Source organism: Ranitomeya variabilis, chromosome 3 (genome assembly GCF_051348905.1).
Source record: "Ranitomeya variabilis isolate aRanVar5 chromosome 3, aRanVar5.hap1, whole genome shotgun sequence".
NCBI lineage: Eukaryota > Metazoa > Chordata > Amphibia > Anura > Dendrobatidae > Ranitomeya > Ranitomeya variabilis.
The window spans coordinates 696,578,504-696,597,727 of record NC_135234.1 but is presented as its reverse complement, the minus strand read 5'-3'; the positions used below and the strand labels follow the sequence as shown (position 1 = coordinate 696,597,727).

The window sequence follows — 19,224 nt, the reverse complement described above, 5'->3', positions numbered from 1 at the left end:
CTCTGTGTTCACCTGTTTAAAATGGATATTCAGAGTTTAGCTGCAGGTTTGAATAATCTCACCACGAAAGTTCAAAATTTACAAGATTTTGTTGTTCATGTTCCTATATCTGAACCTAGAATTCCTTTGCCTGAATTTTTCTCGGGGAATAGATCTTGCTTTCAAAATTTCAAAAATAATTGCAAGTTGTTTTTGTCCCTGAAATCTCGCTCTGCTGGAGATCCTGCTCAGCAGGTCAGGATTGTGGTTTCCTTGCTCCGGGGCGACCCTCAAGATTGGGCTTTTGCATTGGCTCCAGGGGATCCTGCGTTGCTCAATGTGGATGCGTTTTTTCTGGCCTTGGGGTTGCTTTATGAGGAACCTCATTTAGAGCTTCAGGCGGAAAAAGCCTTGATGTCCCTATCTCAGGGGCAAGATGAAGTTGAGATATGCTGCCAAAAATTCCGTAAATGGTCTGTGCTTACTCAGTGGAATGAGTGCGCCCTGGCGGCGAATTTCAGAGAGGGTCTCTCTGATGCCGTTAAGGATGTTATGGTGGGGTTCCCTGTGCCTGCGGGTCTGAATGAGTCCATGACAATGGCTATCCAGATCGATAGACGTCTGCGGGAGCGCAAACCTGTGCACCATTTGGCGGTGTCTACTGAGAAGACGCCAGAGAATATGCAATGTGATAGAATTCTGTCCAGAAGCGAACGGCAGAATTTTAGACGAAAAAATGGGTTGTGCTTTTATTGTGGTGATTCAACTCATGTTATATCAGCATGCTCTAAGCGTACTAAGAAGCTTGATAAGTCAGTTTCAATTGGCACTTTTCAGTCTAAGTTTATTCTATCTGTGACCCTGATTTGTTCTTTATCATCTATTACCGCGGATGCCTATGTCGACTCTGGCGCCGCTTTGAGTCTTATGGATTGGTCCTTTGCCAAACGCTGTGGGTATGATTTAGAGCCTCTTGAAACTCCTATACCTCTGAAGGGGATTGACTCCACCCCATTGGCTAGTAATAAACCACAATACTGGACACAAGTAACTATGCGAATTAATCCGGATCATCAGGAGATTATTCGCTTTCTTGTGCTGTATAATCTACATGATGTGTTGGTGCTTGGATTGCCATGGCTGCAATCTCATAACCCAGTCCTCGACTGGAACGCTATGTCTGTGTTAAGCTGGGGATGTAAGGGGATGCATGGGGACGTACCTTTGGTTTCCATTTCGTCATCTATTCCCTCTGAGATTCCTGAATTCTTGTCTGACTATCGTGACGTTTTTGAAGAACCTAAGCTTGGTTCATTACCTCCGCACCGGGAGTGCGATTGTGCCATAGATTTGATTCCGGGTAGTAAATACCCTAAGGGTCGTTTATTTAATCTGTCTGTGCCTGAACATGCTGCTATGCGAGAATATATAAAGGAGTCCTTGGAAAAGGGACATATTCGTCCTTCGTCATCTCCCTTAGGAGCCGGTTTTTTCTTTGTGTCTAAGAAAGATGGCTCTTTGAGGCCGTGTATTGATTATCGGCTTTTGAATAAAATCACGGTTAAATATCAATATCCGTTGCCACTGCTGACTGATTTGTTTGCTCGCATAAAGGGGGCCAAGTGGTTCTCTAAGATAGATCTCCGTGGGGCGTATAATTTGGTGCGAATTAAGCAGGGGGATGAGTGGAAAACCGCATTTAATACGCCCGAGGGCCACTTTGAGTATTTGGTGATGCCTTTTGGCCTTTCAAATGCCCCTTCAGTCTTTCAGTCCTTTATGCATGACATTTTCCGTGATTATTTGGATAAATTTATGATTGTGTATCTGGATGATATTCTGATTTTTTCGGATGACTGGGACTCTCATGTCCAGCAGGTCAGGAGGGTTTTTCAGGTTTTGCGGTCTAATTCCTTGTGTGTGAAGGGTTCTAAGTGCGTTTTTGGGGTTCAAAAGATTTCCTTCTTGGGATACATTTTTTCCCCCTCTTCCATCGAGATGGATCCTGTCAAGGTTCGGGCTATTTGTGATTGGACGCAACCCTCTTCTCTTAAGAGTCTTCAGAAATTTTTGGGCTTTGCTAACTTTTATCGTCGATTTATTGCTGGTTTTTCTGATGTTGTTAAACCATTGACTGATTTGACTAAGAAGGGTGCTGATGTTGCTGATTGGTCCCCTGCTGCTGTGGAGGCCTTTCGGGAGCTTAAGCGCCGCTTTTCTTCCGCCCCTGTGTTGCGTCAGCCTGATGTTGCTCTTCCTTTTCAGGTTGAGGTTGACGCTTCTGAAATCGGAGCTGGGGCGGTTTTGTCGCAAAGAAGTTCCGACTGCTCCGTGATGAAACCTTGTGCTTTTTTTTCTCGTAAATTTTCGCCCGCCGAGCGGAATTATGATATTGGGAATCGGGAGCTTTTGGCCATGAAGTGGGCTTTTGAGGAGTGGCGTCATTGGCTTGAGGGGGCTAGACATCAGGTGGTGGTATTGACCGACCACAAGAATTTGATTTATCTTGAGTCCGCCAGACGCCTGAATCCTAGACAGGCGCGCTGGTCGTTGTTTTTCTCTCGGTTTAATTTTGTGGTGTCATACCTACCGGGTTCTAAGAATGTTAAGGCGGATGCCCTTTCTAGGAGTTTTGAGCCTGACTCCCCTGGTAATTCTGAACCTACAGGTATCCTTAAGGATGGAGTGATATTGTCTGCCGTTTCTCCAGACCTGCGGCAGGCCTTGCAGGATTTTCAGGCGGATAGACCTGATCGTTGCCCACCTGGTAGACTGTTTGTTCCTGATGATTGGACCAGTAAAGTCATTTCTGAGGTTCATTCTTCTGCGTTGGCAGGTCATCCTGGAATCTTTGGTACCAGGGATTTGGTGGCAAGGTCCTTCTGGTGGCCTTCCCTGTCACGAGATGTACGAGGCTTTGTGCAGTCTTGTGACATTTGTGCTCGGGCCAAGCCTTGTTGTTCTCGGGCTAGTGGATTGTTGTTGCCCTTGCCTATCCCGAAGAGGCCTTGGACGCACATCTCGATGGATTTTATTTCGGATCTTCCTGTTTCTCAGAAGATGTCTGTCATCTGGGTGGTGTGTGACCGTTTCTCTAAGATGGTCCATTTGGTTCCCCTGCCTAAGTTGCCTTCTTCTTCCGAGTTGGTTCCTCTGTTTTTTCAAAATGTGGTTCGTTTGCATGGTATTCCGGAGAATATCGTTTCTGACAGAGGAACCCAATTCGTGTCTAGATTTTGGCGGGCATTCTGTGCTAGGATGGGCATAGATTTGTCTTTCTCGTCTGCTTTCCATCCTCAGACTAATGGCCAGACCGAGCGGACGAATCAGACTTTGGAGACATATTTGAGGTGTTTTGTGTCTGCAGATCAGGATGATTGGGTTGCTTTTTTGCCTTTAGCGGAGTTTGCCCTCAATAATCGGGCCAGCTCTGCCACCTTGGTGTCTCCTTTTTTCTGTAATTCGGGGTTTCATCCTCGATTTTCCTCCGGTCAGGTGGAATCTTCGGATTGTCCTGGAGTGGATGCTGTGGTGGAGAGGTTGCATCAGATTTGGGGGCAGGTGGTGGACAATTTGAAGTTGTCCCAGGAGAAGACTCAGCTTTTTGCCAACCGCCGGCGTCGGGTTGGTCCTCGGCTTTGTGTCGGGGACTTGGTGTGGTTGTCTTCTCGTTTTGTCCCTATGAGGGTTTCTTCTCCTAAGTTTAAGCCTCGGTTCATCGGCCCGTACAAGATATTGGAGATTCTTAACCCTGTGTCCTTCCGTTTGGACCTCCCTGCATCTTTTTCTATTCATAATGTTTTTCATCGGTCATTGTTGCGCAGGTATGAGGTACCGGTTGTGCCTTCCGTTGAGCCTCCTGCTCCGGTGTTGGTTGAGGGCGAGTTGGAGTACGTTGTGGAAAAAATCTTGGACTCCCATGTTTCCAGACGGAAACTCCAGTATCTGGTCAAATGGAAGGGATACGGTCAGGAGGATAATTCTTGGGTGACTGCCTCTGATGTTCATGCCTCCGATCTGGTCCGTGCCTTTCATAGGGCTCATCCTGATCGCCCTGGTGGTTCTGGTGAGGGTTCGGTGCCCCCTCCTTGAGGGGGGGGTACTGTTGTGAAATTGGATTTTGGGCTCCCCCGGTGGCCACTGGTGGAATTGAACTTGTGTGCATCATCCCCTCTGTTCACCTGTTCCCATCAGGATGTGGGAGTCGCTATTTAACCTTGCTCCTCTGTCACTTCCATGCCGGTCAACATTGTAATCAGAAGCCTTTCTGTGCATGTTCCTGCTACCAGACAACTTCCAGCTAAGTCGTACTTTTGTCCTTGTTTGTTTTTTGCATTTTGTTCCAGTTCACAGCTGCAGTTTCGTTTCTGTGTCTGGAAAGCTCTTGTGATCTGAAATTGCCACTCTGATGTTATGAGTTAATACTAGAGTCTTAAAGTAATTTCAGGATGGTGTATTGATAGGGTTTTCAGCTGACCATGAAAGTACCCTTTCTGTCTTCCTGCTATCTAGTAAGCGGACCTCGATTTTGCTAAACCTATTTTCATACTACGTTTGTCATTTTCATCTTAAATCACCGCCAATATATGTGGGGGCCTCTGTCTGCCTTTCGGGGAAATTTCTCTAGAGGTGAGCCAGGACTATATTTTCCTCTGCCAGGATTAGTTAGTCCTCCGGCCGGCGCTGGGCGTCTAGGGATAAAACGCAGGCTACGCTACCCGGCTACTGTTAGTTGTGCGGCAGGTTTAGTTCATGGTCAGTTTAAGTTTCCATCCTTCCAAGAGCTAGTTCCTATGTATGCTGGGCTATGTTCTCTTGCCATTGAGAACCATAACAGCTCGCATCTCAGAAGGGATAACATGGTACTGGATTATTATGGAGATTCTTCTTCCTCTGTTTTGTCTGATACTTTCCTTTTATCTGGCTAAGAAATCTTAAGAAATTATAGGAAGTTGTCACTATGCACCTGGTAGGCGTTTTGGATTCAATGACAGCTTGCCCGAGCATAGGTCCTGACAATACAATTAGTCTGCCTCACACAAGCTGTGCAGGCAGTGTGATTCAGCAGTAGAGCAGGGCCGACACCTTTGCTAGTGAAGTCCTGTGATCTACATTTCAAACGCAAAGGGGTTATGTAATGTAATCTGCATAAAGCTATTGCTTTAAGGTACCGTCACACTCAGCAACTTTGCAACGAGAACGACAACAATCCGTGACGTTGGAGCGTCCTGGATAGCGATCTCGTTGTGTTTGACACGCAGCAGCGATCTGGATCCCGCTGTGCCATCGCTGGTCAGAGCTAGAAGTCCAGAACTTTATTTCGTCGCCAGGTTTGCACTGTGAACCCTAACTGACATCGTGTAACAGTAGGGTGCTGTGTTTATACTTACTGCAGAACAGGCTATTATACCAATGAGCAGACGAAACATTTTTCCCTCATAGGCCAGTACTGTGGAATTACGATATTTCACTGATCTATTGTGATCTGTACGATTCTAGTGTAAAAAAGTCCAGCTAGATGTGTGTGTTTGTTGTTGGGTTTGGGCGTGGGTAGGTGGTAGGGACACCCAGGGCTAGGAGGGATAGTCGACGAGGAGTGGGGGCGCCACATCGATTCATAGGGTGCCAACCTCCACTGACAGGTAGGGCTAGCTTACTAGGAGCCCTCTAGGGTTATTTTAGGCATTGTTCACCTTCCTATATTTTTGGCCCTATTGTCTGCTACCCCACCCAGCTCGGGTGTTGGTGTAGTCATATTTTGTGTTTTTTCAAGTGATGATTAGCATCTTTTTAATGCATATCCATTAAAAGTATCTTTTAGGGTGTTGTTCTCATTTTGGTTTTTGTTTTTCTGAGTATACCCTGTTTAAATTATTTGGTGTTTCTGGCATAATCGGTATGTGTTAGCGATGTTCCGTCATTCTGTGACGGACCCTCGGACGCAGTCTGCAGCGTTTCGGGTCCGTCACCCGCTAGTGCAGATATAGCCGATTATGACATGCGTTGCGATGCGCTACATAATGGCAGTCAATGGGTGCGCTAACGGATCCGTTACATAGCGTTAGTTCCACGTTAGTGCCGCTATGAAACGGATTCCGTCAGCGGACTGCCATTAACGCAGTGTGAACCTAGCCTAACACTTGGAGCTTTCTGTGGCAAAACATGTTAGTGAGGCACATTGCTTCACTAACAACCCACTGGAACCAGTGAGGTGACAGGTTCCCTTTAAAAGGTCTCAGATTGTTGAAAAAAATATATAAGTAGTAAAGCTCAGCCTCACCGATCTGTCCTAGCTCCTTTTCCATTGCTTGCCCAGTCTCCACTGGTCTGTACTTCTGGTCCCATTTCAACTCATTGGATACTACTGTTACTACCGTGGCCAGATATTGGCTAAGAGGTTATTTCTGGGCTTCTAGATGAGATTAGTGAGGCCCAGGTAAGCATCTCAACTAAGAGATGCAGGGAATCTGTGAGGGTGAGTACTACTTTTTTTCATCACTCTGAGCCGTTTTAAAAATATTTGTCATCCACTGGATAACTCTTTAAGGCTACGTTCGCATTAGCGTTGTGCGACGCAGCGTCGGGCGCCGCTGCGGCGACACATGCATCATGCGCCCCTATATTTAACATGGGGGCGCATGGACTTGCGTTGCACTTGCGTTTTGTGACGCATGCGTCACTGCGGCGCACGCGTCAGGGCGCAGAGGACGCAGCAAGTTGCATTTTTTGTGCATCCAAAATCAAGCAAAAAAAGGATGCATGCGTCACAAAACAATGCGTTTTGCATGCGTTGTGCATTGCGTCGCCGATGCAACACACAACAACGCAAATGTGAACGTAGCCTTAGCACATGTGAAGAAGGAAGTGAAATATGCAAATTGCCTCTTCAGAGAGGACTAGAACTCTAGTGCCACCTATTAGAAGACGCAATCCTAGATATTGACCCTTTAATGAGCCTCGCCACATGACTTAGGCTAAAAGCCAAATCAGAATCTCAATTTGCAGACACGGTGTTTCGGGATACTGCCCCTCATCAGTGCAAAATGTGAGATCTGGTTTCGCTAGGTGAGAGGCTTCGGACCAGGATCCAAGCAGTGACGGTTCTCCTTGTGAAAAGTGACATGCCAGTCTTGGCATGCCAATGTGAGGAGACTTTTAAGCCTTGCAAGAAGAAAGTCATAACACAATCACTAGTCGAGACTGGCCTCTGTGACACTCAGGAGGCCACTCAAGAAAAGACTATGCACTGAAAATAATTGAAACTTGCAGATCAGATTTTGGTCTTTGTGGAATATTACAAGAGTCACTGTATTAGGGCATATAGAACGTCATAGAAGGTGGACCACCCTATATGAGGCAAACCTGGGGCTCCTGAACCAGATCCAAAGCAATTAGCTGATTATTTGAAGGCCTTCAGTATAAAAGTGGATTATCGTGAGACGATCTCTCTAAAGTGATTGCTCTGTATCTTGTAGCATGACCACATTACTTTGCATAGTATGAAAGTTTCTGTTAATTTTTCCCTTTTTTTTCTACTTTTTTCATTTCGCTGTGAAGTAGTTCCTATATTACAATCATATTATGTCCTATTATGTTATACTCGTATATTCTTCTACTTTTCCAGAACCTGCTTTCTACTTTGGAGATGTTGAATTGTATGTGGATGAGAGTGCGGGATACATTGAAGTACGTGTATGGAGGACTGGAACTGATCTATCCAAAACTGCTACCGTCACGGTGCGGTCACAAAAAGCGGAGCCAGTGTCAGCAATAGGTAAGTCCAGAGAAAGCATCAGACAGCGATACATGATTAATGTAGAAAAATGACATGGTGGGCTTCGTTTTCAAGAGGGGCAGATGTGAAAATGCTTGTAGCATAGTGTTACAGAATATGTTGGCACTATATCGATGGGTAAAGATATAAAATGAATTAGTATGTTATTTTTGGACTATAAACAAAATGACAGATATATAAAATATGTTGGAATTTTTTTTAATATATATGTTTATAATAAGTAACAAGCATACTTGTTTTGTATGTATAGTTATATTTTTCGAGAATGTGATCCATTGGAGACTGCACTGAATTAGTGTAGGAAATATTATTATTATTATTATTTATTGTTATAGCGCCATTTATTCCATGGTGCTTTACATGTGAGGAGGGGTATACATAATAAAAACAAGTACAATAATCTTAAACAATACAAGTCATAACTGGTACAGGAGGAGTGAGGACCCTGCCCGCGAAGGCTCACAATCTACAAGGGATGGGTGAGAATATAGTAGGTGAGGACAGAGCTGGTCATGCAGCGGTTTGGTCGATCGGTGGTTACTGCAGGTTGTAGGCTTGTCGGAAGAGGTGGGTCTTCAGGTTCTTTTTGAAGGTTTCAATGGTAGGCGAGAGTCTGATGTGTTGTGGTAGAGGGTTCCAGAGTAGGGGTGATACGCGAGAGAAATCTTGCATACGATTGTGGGAAGAGGAGATAAGAGGGGAGTAGAGAAGGAGATCTTGTGAGGATCAGAGGTTGCGTGTAGGTAAGTACCGGGAGACGAGGTCACAGATGTATGGAGGAGACAGGTTGTAGATGGCTTTGTACGTCATGGTTAGGGTTTTGTACTGGAGTCTCTGGGCAATGGGGAGCCAGTGAAGGGATTGACAGAGAGGAGAGGCTGGGGAATAGCGGGGGGGCAGGTGGATTAGTCGGGCAGCAGAGTTTAGAATAGATTGGAGGGGTGCGAGAGTGTTTGAGGGGAGGCCACAGAGCAGGAGGTTGCAGTAGTCAAGGCGAGAGATGATGAGGGCATGGACTAGGGTTTTTGCAGATTCTTGGGTGAGGAATGAACGGATTCGTGAAATAGTTTTGAGTTGAAGTCGGCAGGAAGTGGAAAGGGCTTGGATATGTGGTTTGAAGGAGAGATCAGCGTCAAGGATTACCCTGAGGCAGCGAGCTTGTGGGACTGGGGAGAGTGGGCAGCCATTTACTGTAATGGTTAGATTCGTTGGGGGGGGTCGCATGAGATGGGGGGAAAGATGATGAATTCTGTTTTGTCCATGTTAAGTTTGAGAAATCTAGCGGAGAAGGATGAAATAGTGGACAGACATTGAGGGTTTCTGGTTAGTAGGGAGGTGATATCTGGTCCAGAGATGTAGATCTGTGTGTCATCAGCATAGAGGTGATACTGAAAGCCATGAGATTCTATGAGCTGTCCCAGGCCAAAGGTGTAAATGGAGAAGAGCAGGGGACCAAGGACTGAACCTTGTGGGACTCCGACAGATAGGGGGCGAGGTGAGGAGGTGGTGTGTGAGTGGGAGACGCTGAATGTCCGGTCTGTTAGGTATGATGAGATCCAGGATAGGGCCAAGTCTGTGATGCCAAGGGATGAGAGGGTCTGTAATAATAGGGAATGGTCCACTGTGTCAAAGGCAGCTGACAGGTTGAGGAGGAGGAGGACAGAGTAGTGTCGCTTGCTCTTGGCGGTTAAGAGGTTGTTGGTGACCTTAGTTAGGACAGTTTCAGTGGAATGGTGTGACCGGAAGCCAGATTGTAAGCGGTCAAAGAGGGAGCAAGAAGAGAGATGGGAGGACAGTTCAAGGTAAACGTGTTGTTCCAGTAGTTTGGAGGCATAAGGGAGAAGTGATATAGGGCGATAGCTAGATACAGAGGATGGGTCAAGAGAGGGCTTTTTGAGGATAGGTGTGATGGAGGCATGTTTAAAGCTTGAGGGGAAAACACCAGTTGTTAGTGATAGGTTGAAGAGATGAAGTAGGGTTGGGATGAAGACTGTGGTGAGGTTTGGGATGAGGTGGGATGGGAGCGGGTCAAGTGCACAGGTGGTGAGATGCGATCTTGAGAGTAGAGTAAAGAGTTGATCTTCTGTAATGGTGGAGAAGTTGGTTTTGGAGGTGGAGGGCTGGGAAGTCGGGAGGAAGGGCTCTGGGGGTTGTTGACCAAAACTGTCTCTGATGCTATCAATCTTCTTCTTGAAAAATGAGGCAAAGTCTTCAGCAGAGATAAGTGGGGAGGGAGGAGGTGCTGGGGGACGGAGGAGAGAATTGAAGGTGTTGAATAACTGTTTAGGGTTGTGAGACAGGGAGGATATGAGAGATGAGAAGTAGGTTTGTTTAGCTGTGGCGAGTGTGGTCTTGAAAGTAGTGAGGGACTGTTTGAATACGATGAAGTGCTCGTTGGAGTGGGATCTTTTCCATCTGCGCTCAGCAGCCCTGGAAGCTCGCCTCAGTTCTTTGGTCAGGCTGGTGTTCCAGGGCTGTCTGTTGATTTTGCGAGCTTTGGTATGTGTAAGTGGGGCAGCAGATTCCAAAGCTACAGCTATTGTGGTGTTATATAGAGCGGCAGCGTCATCCGCATTGTGTATGGAACTTATGTCTGTGAGAGGGAGGAGGGATTCAGAGAATGAATGTAGGTCAAGATGTTTAAGATTTCTGTGAGGGTGTGAAAGTTTGTGGGGTGGGGATTGTAGACATGGAGTGGAGAGAGATGAGAATGTGAGAAGGTTGTGGTCAGAGAGTGGAAGAGGTGAGTTAGAGAGGTTAGATAGGGAGCAGAGGCGGGTGAAGATGAGGTCCAGTGTGTGATCATCTTTGTGAGTGGCTGCAGAAGACCATTGAGTGAGACCAGAAGAGGAAGTGAGAGATAGAAGTTTAGTGGCAGCTGAGAGGGAAGTGTCAATGGGGATGTTGAAATCACCCATGATGATAGTGGGGATGTCCGCAGAAAGGAAATTTAGTAGCCAGGTGGTGAGGTGGTCAAAGAAGGTGGTGGCTGGCCCTTGGGGGCGGTAAATGGCAGCCAGTTGGAGGTTGGAGGGGGAGTAGATGTGCACAGAGTGCACCTCAAAGGAAGGGAGGGTAACAGAGGGTGGCAGTGGGATTGGGGTGAAGGAGCAGTTATCTGACAGGAGAAAAACAACTCCTCCGCCATGCTTGCTGCTGGGGCGGGGTGTGTGAGAAAGGTGGAAGCCACCGTAAGAGAGTGCAGCAGGGGAGGCTGTGTCAGAAGGGGTGAGCCAGGTTTCGGTGATGGCGAGGAAGGAAAGTTTGGTAGTAACAAAAAGATCATGGATGTAGGAAAGCTTGTTGCAGACAGAGCGAGCGTTCCACAGAGCTCCTGTTAGTGGGACAGGGGAAGCGGGGGCTGGGCGAATGGGTATAAGGTTAGAGAGGTTACAGAAGTTTGTGATGGAGCGTGGATGGGAGGTAGAAATGACTGTGGGAATATGGTGAGGAGGACCAGGATTTGGAGAGATATCACCCGCAGTGAGAAGGAGCAGAGATAGTGTTAGCAGGTGGGAGCAGGAGAGGGCATGAGGTGGCTGTCTGTGCTTGGAGACAGAGGATTGTATGTTAAGGAACAGTTCTGAAGAGGAGGTGAGGTGGATGGGGAGGATTGAAGAGGAGATGAACAGTTCCTTACTTGGTGTGGGGATTGGGGGAGGTAGCAGAAAGTGAAAGATTATAGGGGTGAAAGTGAAAACAAACAGAAACATTGTTTGCAGTGACTGGCCAGTTCCCTTCAGGTTCAATTCAGGTTTTAATTCTAATGTAATCCACACTTTTAGGACACACTTCTAGGGATCACACTGGAGACTAAATAAATATAATATAATACTAATAAAATGTATTTCTTTTCTCAGCTGGCATTGACTATGTAGGTATCAGCCGGAATCTGGATTTTGCTCCTGGCGTTAACATGCAGACTTTCCGTGTGGTCATTCTGGATGACTTGGGGCAGCCGGTGCTGGAGGGCATAGAGAAGTTTGAATTAGTGCTGCGTATGCCAATGAATGCTGTCCTCGGGGAGCCCAGCAAAGCAACAGTACACATCAACGACACAGTCTCTGACTGTAAGTGAATCAATCTTCAAAAATGTTGTATCTGGTATTGATTTTTCCTGCTTTTTTACTTAGATGGTTACTCTCTTACTTTCATGCCTTCATCACCAGACCGGCACTTAGACGATTTGAGTGCCATTGCCTTGGCTGATCACTGATCATATTCATTATACAATCAGCATGGTGGCTCAGTGATTAGTCCTGTTACCTTGCAGCGCTGGGGTCCTGCGTTTAACTCCCATCAAGGATATCATCTGCAAGGAGTTTGTATGTTCTCCCCGTGTTTGCGTGGGTTTCCTCCTGGTTCTCCGGTTTCCTCCCACACTCCGAAGACATATTGGTCCCAATGGGGACAGTGATTATGATGTCTGTAAAGCGCTGTGGAAATTGATGACGTTATATATATGCGAAGCATGATAATGACATAACTTGTTTTTTTGCCACAGTGCCGAAGGTTCAGTTCAGGGAGGCCATGTATATGGGTCATGAGAAGGATGGGAAGATCACAGCCATGGTGTACAGAAGCGGGGACGTCAGCTACAAGTCCACAGTGCGTTGTTACACTCGGCAAGGCTCTGCACAAGTGATGCTAGACTTTGAAGAGCGACCAAACACAGATAGTTCAATCATCACCTTCCTTCCAGGTACATTGTATTTGGCTCTGAAACTTTCCCAGTGTTGTTGATCATTAGATTAAAGAACATGCTCATTTTGTTAAAATTGCCCAGATTTTATTATTTATATGTTATAGCCATATCTAATTTCTATATAAAAGGGTTAAATGAGTCCCAAGTGATGGCATATAATTACTATCTGTGATGGCATCTGACCTCTGGAACCCCCCACGATCTCGAGACTGAAAGACCCAAAAGCTCTTATTTCGCCCCAAATCCCCTCTAGTCTATCTCTTTGTGCCTGGCCACCCACTGCAACCCAGTTCTCTCCACAGCTGGATGGTCAGAAGCATCGTAACATGATGTGACGGGGCTACCACCCCTTTATCCTCAGGATAGGTGGGTGTCCCAGAGGTAGATCCCCCACCAATGATTACATGATGGACTATCCTAGCAATATGCCATCACTTAATCAGTTATACACATTTTACATTTAAAAACACCTCCCTCCCCACATACATAAAAAATAGTTTTGTGTTATATGGAGAATTAGCGATAGGCAAAATGGGATCAAATACAGTAAGAGACAGCACCACAGAAGTCTGGTTCGAACAGTTCTTTATGGCCGGTGTACAAAATATATAAAAATCCTTTACATTCAGTCACAAAACACAAATTAACCCCTGCTCAGCTGAGCACTAACTAGACATCAGCGTTTCTGGCTGTACAGGTGGACTTCTACCAACTGCCCTCAAAAATATCCCAAAAGGTTGTGTGTTACCTCACACCAATGACAATGACTGGAGACTAGCAGTTTTACTAACGAAGTTTCCTGGACGGAGACCTGCACCTTCAGAAAGTGTCTCCCATCTACTGTAAAGTGCATACTCTTCTATACTTAGTATACACCTGGACTTGGTGCTACGGAGAAGACTAGGCCCGAAATGGAAGGTCAGGCCCCATTCTTGGGATATTTGCGGGTCTCAGGGACCATTCATGCATTTATAGTAGATCTTGTGGATAAATCATAAATGCATGAGATGTAGAGGATTAGAAATCATGGGAGCTTTCAGCTTAGCTACAATGCCAGACACAACCCGTAGACAGGTGAACCGCTATTCCTTGCAGCCATGTTTTCCTAACTCTGTACGACCACTCTAAATTACTGCTTTATTTAGCTGTGACCCTGGTTATTTTATTATAGGAACCCTGTTGGCTTTTTAGTAAGGGACCAAGATTTCAATATTAATTTATAGAAAACTTCATATTGTTTTTCAGGTGAGTCAGAACGTCCTTGTACCGTGACCCTGATGGACGACACTATCCATGAAGAAGAGGAGGAGCTGCGACTTGTCCTTGGAACTCCCAGAAGTGAATCTCCTTTTGGAGCCTCCATAGGAGAACTCAATGAGACCTTAGTAAAGATAAAAGATGATGCAGACAGTAAGAAACTAGTAAAGAGCCATCGACGTACATTCAGGAGTTAATACCTAATAAAAATGACTTGTAAATCTTTTTTTTTATTTTTCAGAGGCAATAATAAAGTTTGCCGACACTAAGTTTAGTGTAAGCGAACCGAAGGAACCTGGACAAATCGTGGTAGTAAAAATTCCAGTTGTTCGTCAGGGAGACACCTCAAAGGTCTCCATTGTGCGTGTGCACACAAAGGATGGCTCCGCAACCTCTGGGGAAGATTATAACCCTGTGTCAGAAGGTACACACCACTCCATGTATGAACTTCTGATCAATACCTCGCCCACATAGCAACACGCTGGTATTTGTCTATGACGAACACATTGACTTCATGATGCAATGAGGGAACACACAAGAAGGGTCAGCAGTGTGCTGGGGTGGCAAGAGACACCGAAACGAGTTGTTTCAGATAATATTCATTATGTTCATTTTCTATTTTTGTTTTGATTACTTTATGAAAAAAAAGTATATAATTCTTAATGTGAGGGCTGACTCCATGTGGGCATGGTGGGCAATCTTACAGAAACACCACCAGTCTTGTAGGCCTGAAAAAGCGCCTCATAAAACATACTTAATGCACAGCAATAACAAAAAGACACTGCTGTGCACATGTTTAGTCTTCTTTCACTTTTTTTTTAACTGCTTCAGGGTTCAGAAACCTCTAAGCAGTTAAAAGAAGTGAGATCTTCATTGTTCAAGAGGCTTCACAGTACAGAATAAAATATATACAGAAAAATGACGCAGCAGCAGCTTCATAGTTAAGGATAGCGCCAGCCCATTGGTTATAGCCCAAAAACCAGATAGTAAAGAAGTAAAAAAAAACAGGCATCAGTCAAACATGAAAACTATCAAAACTCCAGTAAAACTTTTAATAATCCATATGTGCAGCAGGCTTTATTTATTTATGTAGATATACGCTGTATATAGATCCTGATTGGAAGCACACAGATCATAAAATATAGAAAAAAAGCAAGATGTAAAAACAAAAAATCCTACGTAATGCTATTCAATAATGCATCTGTATTTAGGACCTTACAAGTACAGAGAGAATACTTAAAGCTTATTGGTTTGTGTAAACTAACCCAAAACTTCTATCAAGTTAATAGAGGGGCTATCCACCTTTTGGGTACAATTTTTTTTCTTTTACTTATGTGCAAAAACCAGCCACCTCCTGCTCTCACTGTTATTAGCGGCAGCAGGTGTAGGCCGATGGGAGGAATTCTCCCATCAGCCGCCGCCTGCTCTCACTGTTATTAGTGGCAGCAGGTTTAGACTGATAGGAGTAATAGTACCATCAGCCTCCGCCTGTTCTCACTGGTATTAGCGGCAGCAGGTTTAGACTGATGGGAGTAATAGTACCATCAGCCGCCGCTGCCTGCTCTCACTGGTATTAGCGGCAGCAAGTTTAGACTGATAGGAGTAATACTCCCATCAGCCGCCGCCTGCTGTCACTGGTATTAGCGGCAGCAGGTTTAGACTGATAGGAGTAATAGTACCATAAGCCGCCGCCTGCTCTCACTAATATTGGCGTTAGCAGGTATAAACTGATAGGAGTAATAGAGTAATAGTACCATCAGCCGCTGCCTGCTCTCACTGTTATTAGCGGCAGCAGGTGTAGACTGATGGGAGTAATACTCTCATCAGTCATCGCCTGTTCTCGCTGTTATTAGCGACAGCAGGTGTAGACCGATGGGAGTAATACTCCCATCAGTCATCGCCTGTTCTCGCTGTTATTAGCGGCAGCAGGTGTAGACCGATGGGAGTAATACTCTCATCAGTCATCGTCTGATCTCACTGTTAGGGCTCATACTCGCGTGAAATACGGCCGAGTCTCGCATGGTAACACCCGGCTCTGCCGCCAGCACTTGGAGCAGCATGCAGCTCCATGTATTGCTGTGTGGCCGCACGTTCTGCTCTGGAGTGACGACGGCAGAGCCGGTTTTAACCTGCGAGACTCGGCCATATTTCACTCAAGTCAGTATGAGCCCTTATTAGCGGCAGTAGGTGTAGACTGATGGGAGTAATTCTCCCATCAGCTGCCGCCTGCTCTCACTGTTATTAGCGGCAGCAGGTGTAGGCCGATGGGAGTAATAGTCCCATCACCCGCCACCTGCTCTCACTGGTATTAGCGGTAGCAGGTGTAGACTGATGGGAGTAATAGTCCCATCAGCCGCCGCCTGCTGATCATCTCTTCTGTTCGCACTGATCGCCGTCCGAGCAGGGGAGAATGATGACTGTTGTTTTCAGCACCAGCCGCCGGGGAACAGCGCTTACTGTAGCTCTGCTTCCCTGGCGCCGGTGTATGTCGTACTGATGCAGCACATGTGTGGCACATGGTTGACACACGTGCGCCACAAGTATTACACACACAGACACAAGGATATCTCAGGTACCAGTTTTTCCGGTACCGGAAATAACAGGACGTGTGAAGCCGGCCTTATGCTGATTATTACTGACTACTGAATGAGTTAACTGAGAATCCGTCAGTCAGCCTGTTATGATTGTCTGAAAGGGAATAGCTCTTTCAACTTCATTCTGATTCACTTTAAAGTAAAAAAAAAAAACCAAAGGTGGACAACCCCTTTAACACATTTATTCATTAATATTTCTGTTTCTGAGCAAGAGTGTGACATGATATATGGCTGCCATTTCACATCCCAGAAGGTCTGTAATCCATCTTTCCCAGATGCCTAAATAAATAGATATAATATTTTAGTATGTTTTAGAAAAAAAAATATTCCAAGAGCGTTCTGAGCTCTGAGCTTTCTTTATTTTTTAACAAAGGTAAATGGAAAGCCAGAGTCCAACCTGACCTGAGTCACAAGTGAGCGCTCCATTGTTGTAGGGGCTTGTCTAAACATAGTCTGTTGACCTTGTGAAATCAGTTCTCAATGGAAGGGATCTTTTTGTGGGATATCCCAATATTTACTCATAACTGTGTTGATGCAGGTATTGGATCGTTACTTGTATTTAACCCCTTATGTACTGCCGCATTACACGTACAGCAGAAGAGCGCCGTCACATCATGGAGCAGGCTCAGGAGTGCAGCTGCTGCAACCGGAGCAGAGTGCTGATGGGCTCCAGAGTGACTGCTCCCATTTTAGAGAACGCCTTATCTGACCACGTTCGCTCATCACTAATAGAGAAATCTATAAAATTAAATAAAATAAATTTAGGGTACGCTCACACCGCCGTCGAGTCTCTCATACCATATCATCCGGCCGATTATGCTAATGAGCCGAGTGTTGTCTTATTGTCCTGCAATTTTCTCTCTTGAGAGAATCGCAGCACAGGTGTGGAGATGATGGAGAACTTAATGTCTCCATCTTCTCCATTTTCTGCATCTGCAGATGTCAGGCTGCACTTGGATGTCATCCGAGTGCAGTCCGATGTTTCAGACCGACCGATAGGCTTGTATGGTCCGATCTGCAGAGCCACTTGCAGCATGCTTAGATTGTTTTCTCATATCGAATCATCATGAAATAATAATCACAGATCTGCACTGCCCCATAGTATAACATTGGGCCAAGTGCTATCCGGTAAAGCATCACAAAGCACACGTCCGACTTGTACGCCAGTGTGAGCAAGCCCTTAGTATCACTGCATAAGTAATTCTCTGAACTAATGAAAAAAAAAGAAAAACAAAACCTTATACTATGCTATTGACCAAAAAGCAAAAAAAGAGCTATGACTCTCAATTAGCGATATTTTGTATCACAATTTTGGTTTGAAAATTGCCGTGTTTTTTCGCCGCAAAATCGCATACACAACACAGCCCATTGAATTCAATGGGATTTCGTAATGCTGTGCTAATGCTGCCTATTTTTCCACGGCGGGATCGCATCGCGGAAAAATACACAGCATGCTCATTCTTTGTGCGGAATCGCGGCAATTCCGCACACACATAGGAATGCATTGATCCTCTTACTTTCCTCATGTGACTATGCCCACCATGCGCAAATTAAGCGGATCATATGCGGATGGTTACCGGTTGTGGAGGAGAGGAGACTCTCCTCCAGGGACTGGGTACCATATCCTGTGTAAAAAAAATTATTAAAATAAAAAATCGTGATATTCTCACCTTCCGGCGGCCCCCGCAGCCTTCCCGCTCCTCGCGATGCTCCCGTTCCCAGTGATGCTTTGCGGCAATGACCTGTGATGACGTGCGGTCTCGCGTGATGCTACGTCATCTGGCGTCATTGTCGCGACTCGCAAGGCATCACTGGGAACGGGAGCATCGCTAGGAGCGGGAAGGCTGCGGGGGCGCCGGAAGGTGAGAATATCACGATTTTTTATTTTTTAAATTATTTTTAACATTAGATCTTTTACTATTGATGCTGCATATGCAGCATCAATAGTAAAAGTTGGTCACACTTGTCAAACACTGTGTTTGACAAGTGTGACCAGCCTGTCAGTTTTCTAAGCGATGCTACAGATTGTTTGGAAAACGCTAGCCTTCTGCAAGCTAATTATGCTTGTAAAACGCTAGTGTTTAGCGGGAATACGCATGCCAATTCCACATGCATTTTACCCGCGGCAGAGAGTTGCAGAATTGCCGCGGAAATGGTGTCATTCAAAACTACAATTTTTCCCTGAAAAATATGAAAACTCATATTCCTATGTACATGTAAAAATAAAAAAAGTTATGCAGGGGGAGGGGGATGAAAGTGCAAAAATTAAAAAATGACCCTCTCCTTCAAAGCAGTGACTGAACACGCAGCGGCTCCGCCCCCATGACTGAAACCGGAATGGTGCCGGGGTAATAAAGTTAATTTTCTCCCTGCAGCGTCCAACTACCTGCAGGCTCCAGGCAGGTTAGTAACGCTATAAACCTGCAGATTAACCCCATATCTGCAGGTTAATAGCGTCGCTTCTGGTGACAGATTCCCTTTAAGGTTTTTTTTTAAATACAATGTCTTGTAAAAAATAAAATAAAATTCTTTCTCTTCTTAAAAAAAAAACAGTCATGTGGACCCAGCATAAAAGGGGATCACACAAGCATATTTCATGGTCCACATACAGGCGCGATGTCCAGACTGACGACGGTCAGTCCGGGCATCGCGCTGTGGACCATGAAATTTGCTTGTGTTATCCGGGCCTAGGGACAATTTCACACAGTTTTAAGCATTTTCACTATTTTTCATGGCCTTCATTGCAGATTTTGTAACAGCACTAGACAGGTAGACAGGCCTTACTTTAACAAGGCATCCACGTTTGTCATCCCGGTGACAGTAATAATTGCCGCACATCAATTGTAAGGTGGAGATGTCACAATAAAGACTAAAATGAGGTAACATCTCAGCAG

At 45.5% G+C, this 19,224-nt stretch overlaps 1 protein-coding gene across 1 annotated transcript in view; it reads left to right on the top strand.

The window, feature by feature from the left end:
• The window catches only part of FREM2 (FRAS1 related extracellular matrix 2), a 285,657-nt gene that overhangs the window by 216,255 nt on the left and 50,178 nt on the right, over window positions 1-19,224 (top strand). Inside the window, exons 7-11 of the mRNA XM_077298181.1 lie at window positions 7,604-7,753; window positions 11,635-11,844; window positions 12,279-12,476; window positions 13,725-13,889; window positions 13,978-14,160. Coding sequence (XP_077154296.1) covers window positions 7,604-7,753; window positions 11,635-11,844; window positions 12,279-12,476; window positions 13,725-13,889; window positions 13,978-14,160 — 906 coding nt within the window. The remainder of the gene's footprint in view (window positions 1-7,603; window positions 7,754-11,634; window positions 11,845-12,278; window positions 12,477-13,724; window positions 13,890-13,977; window positions 14,161-19,224) is intronic.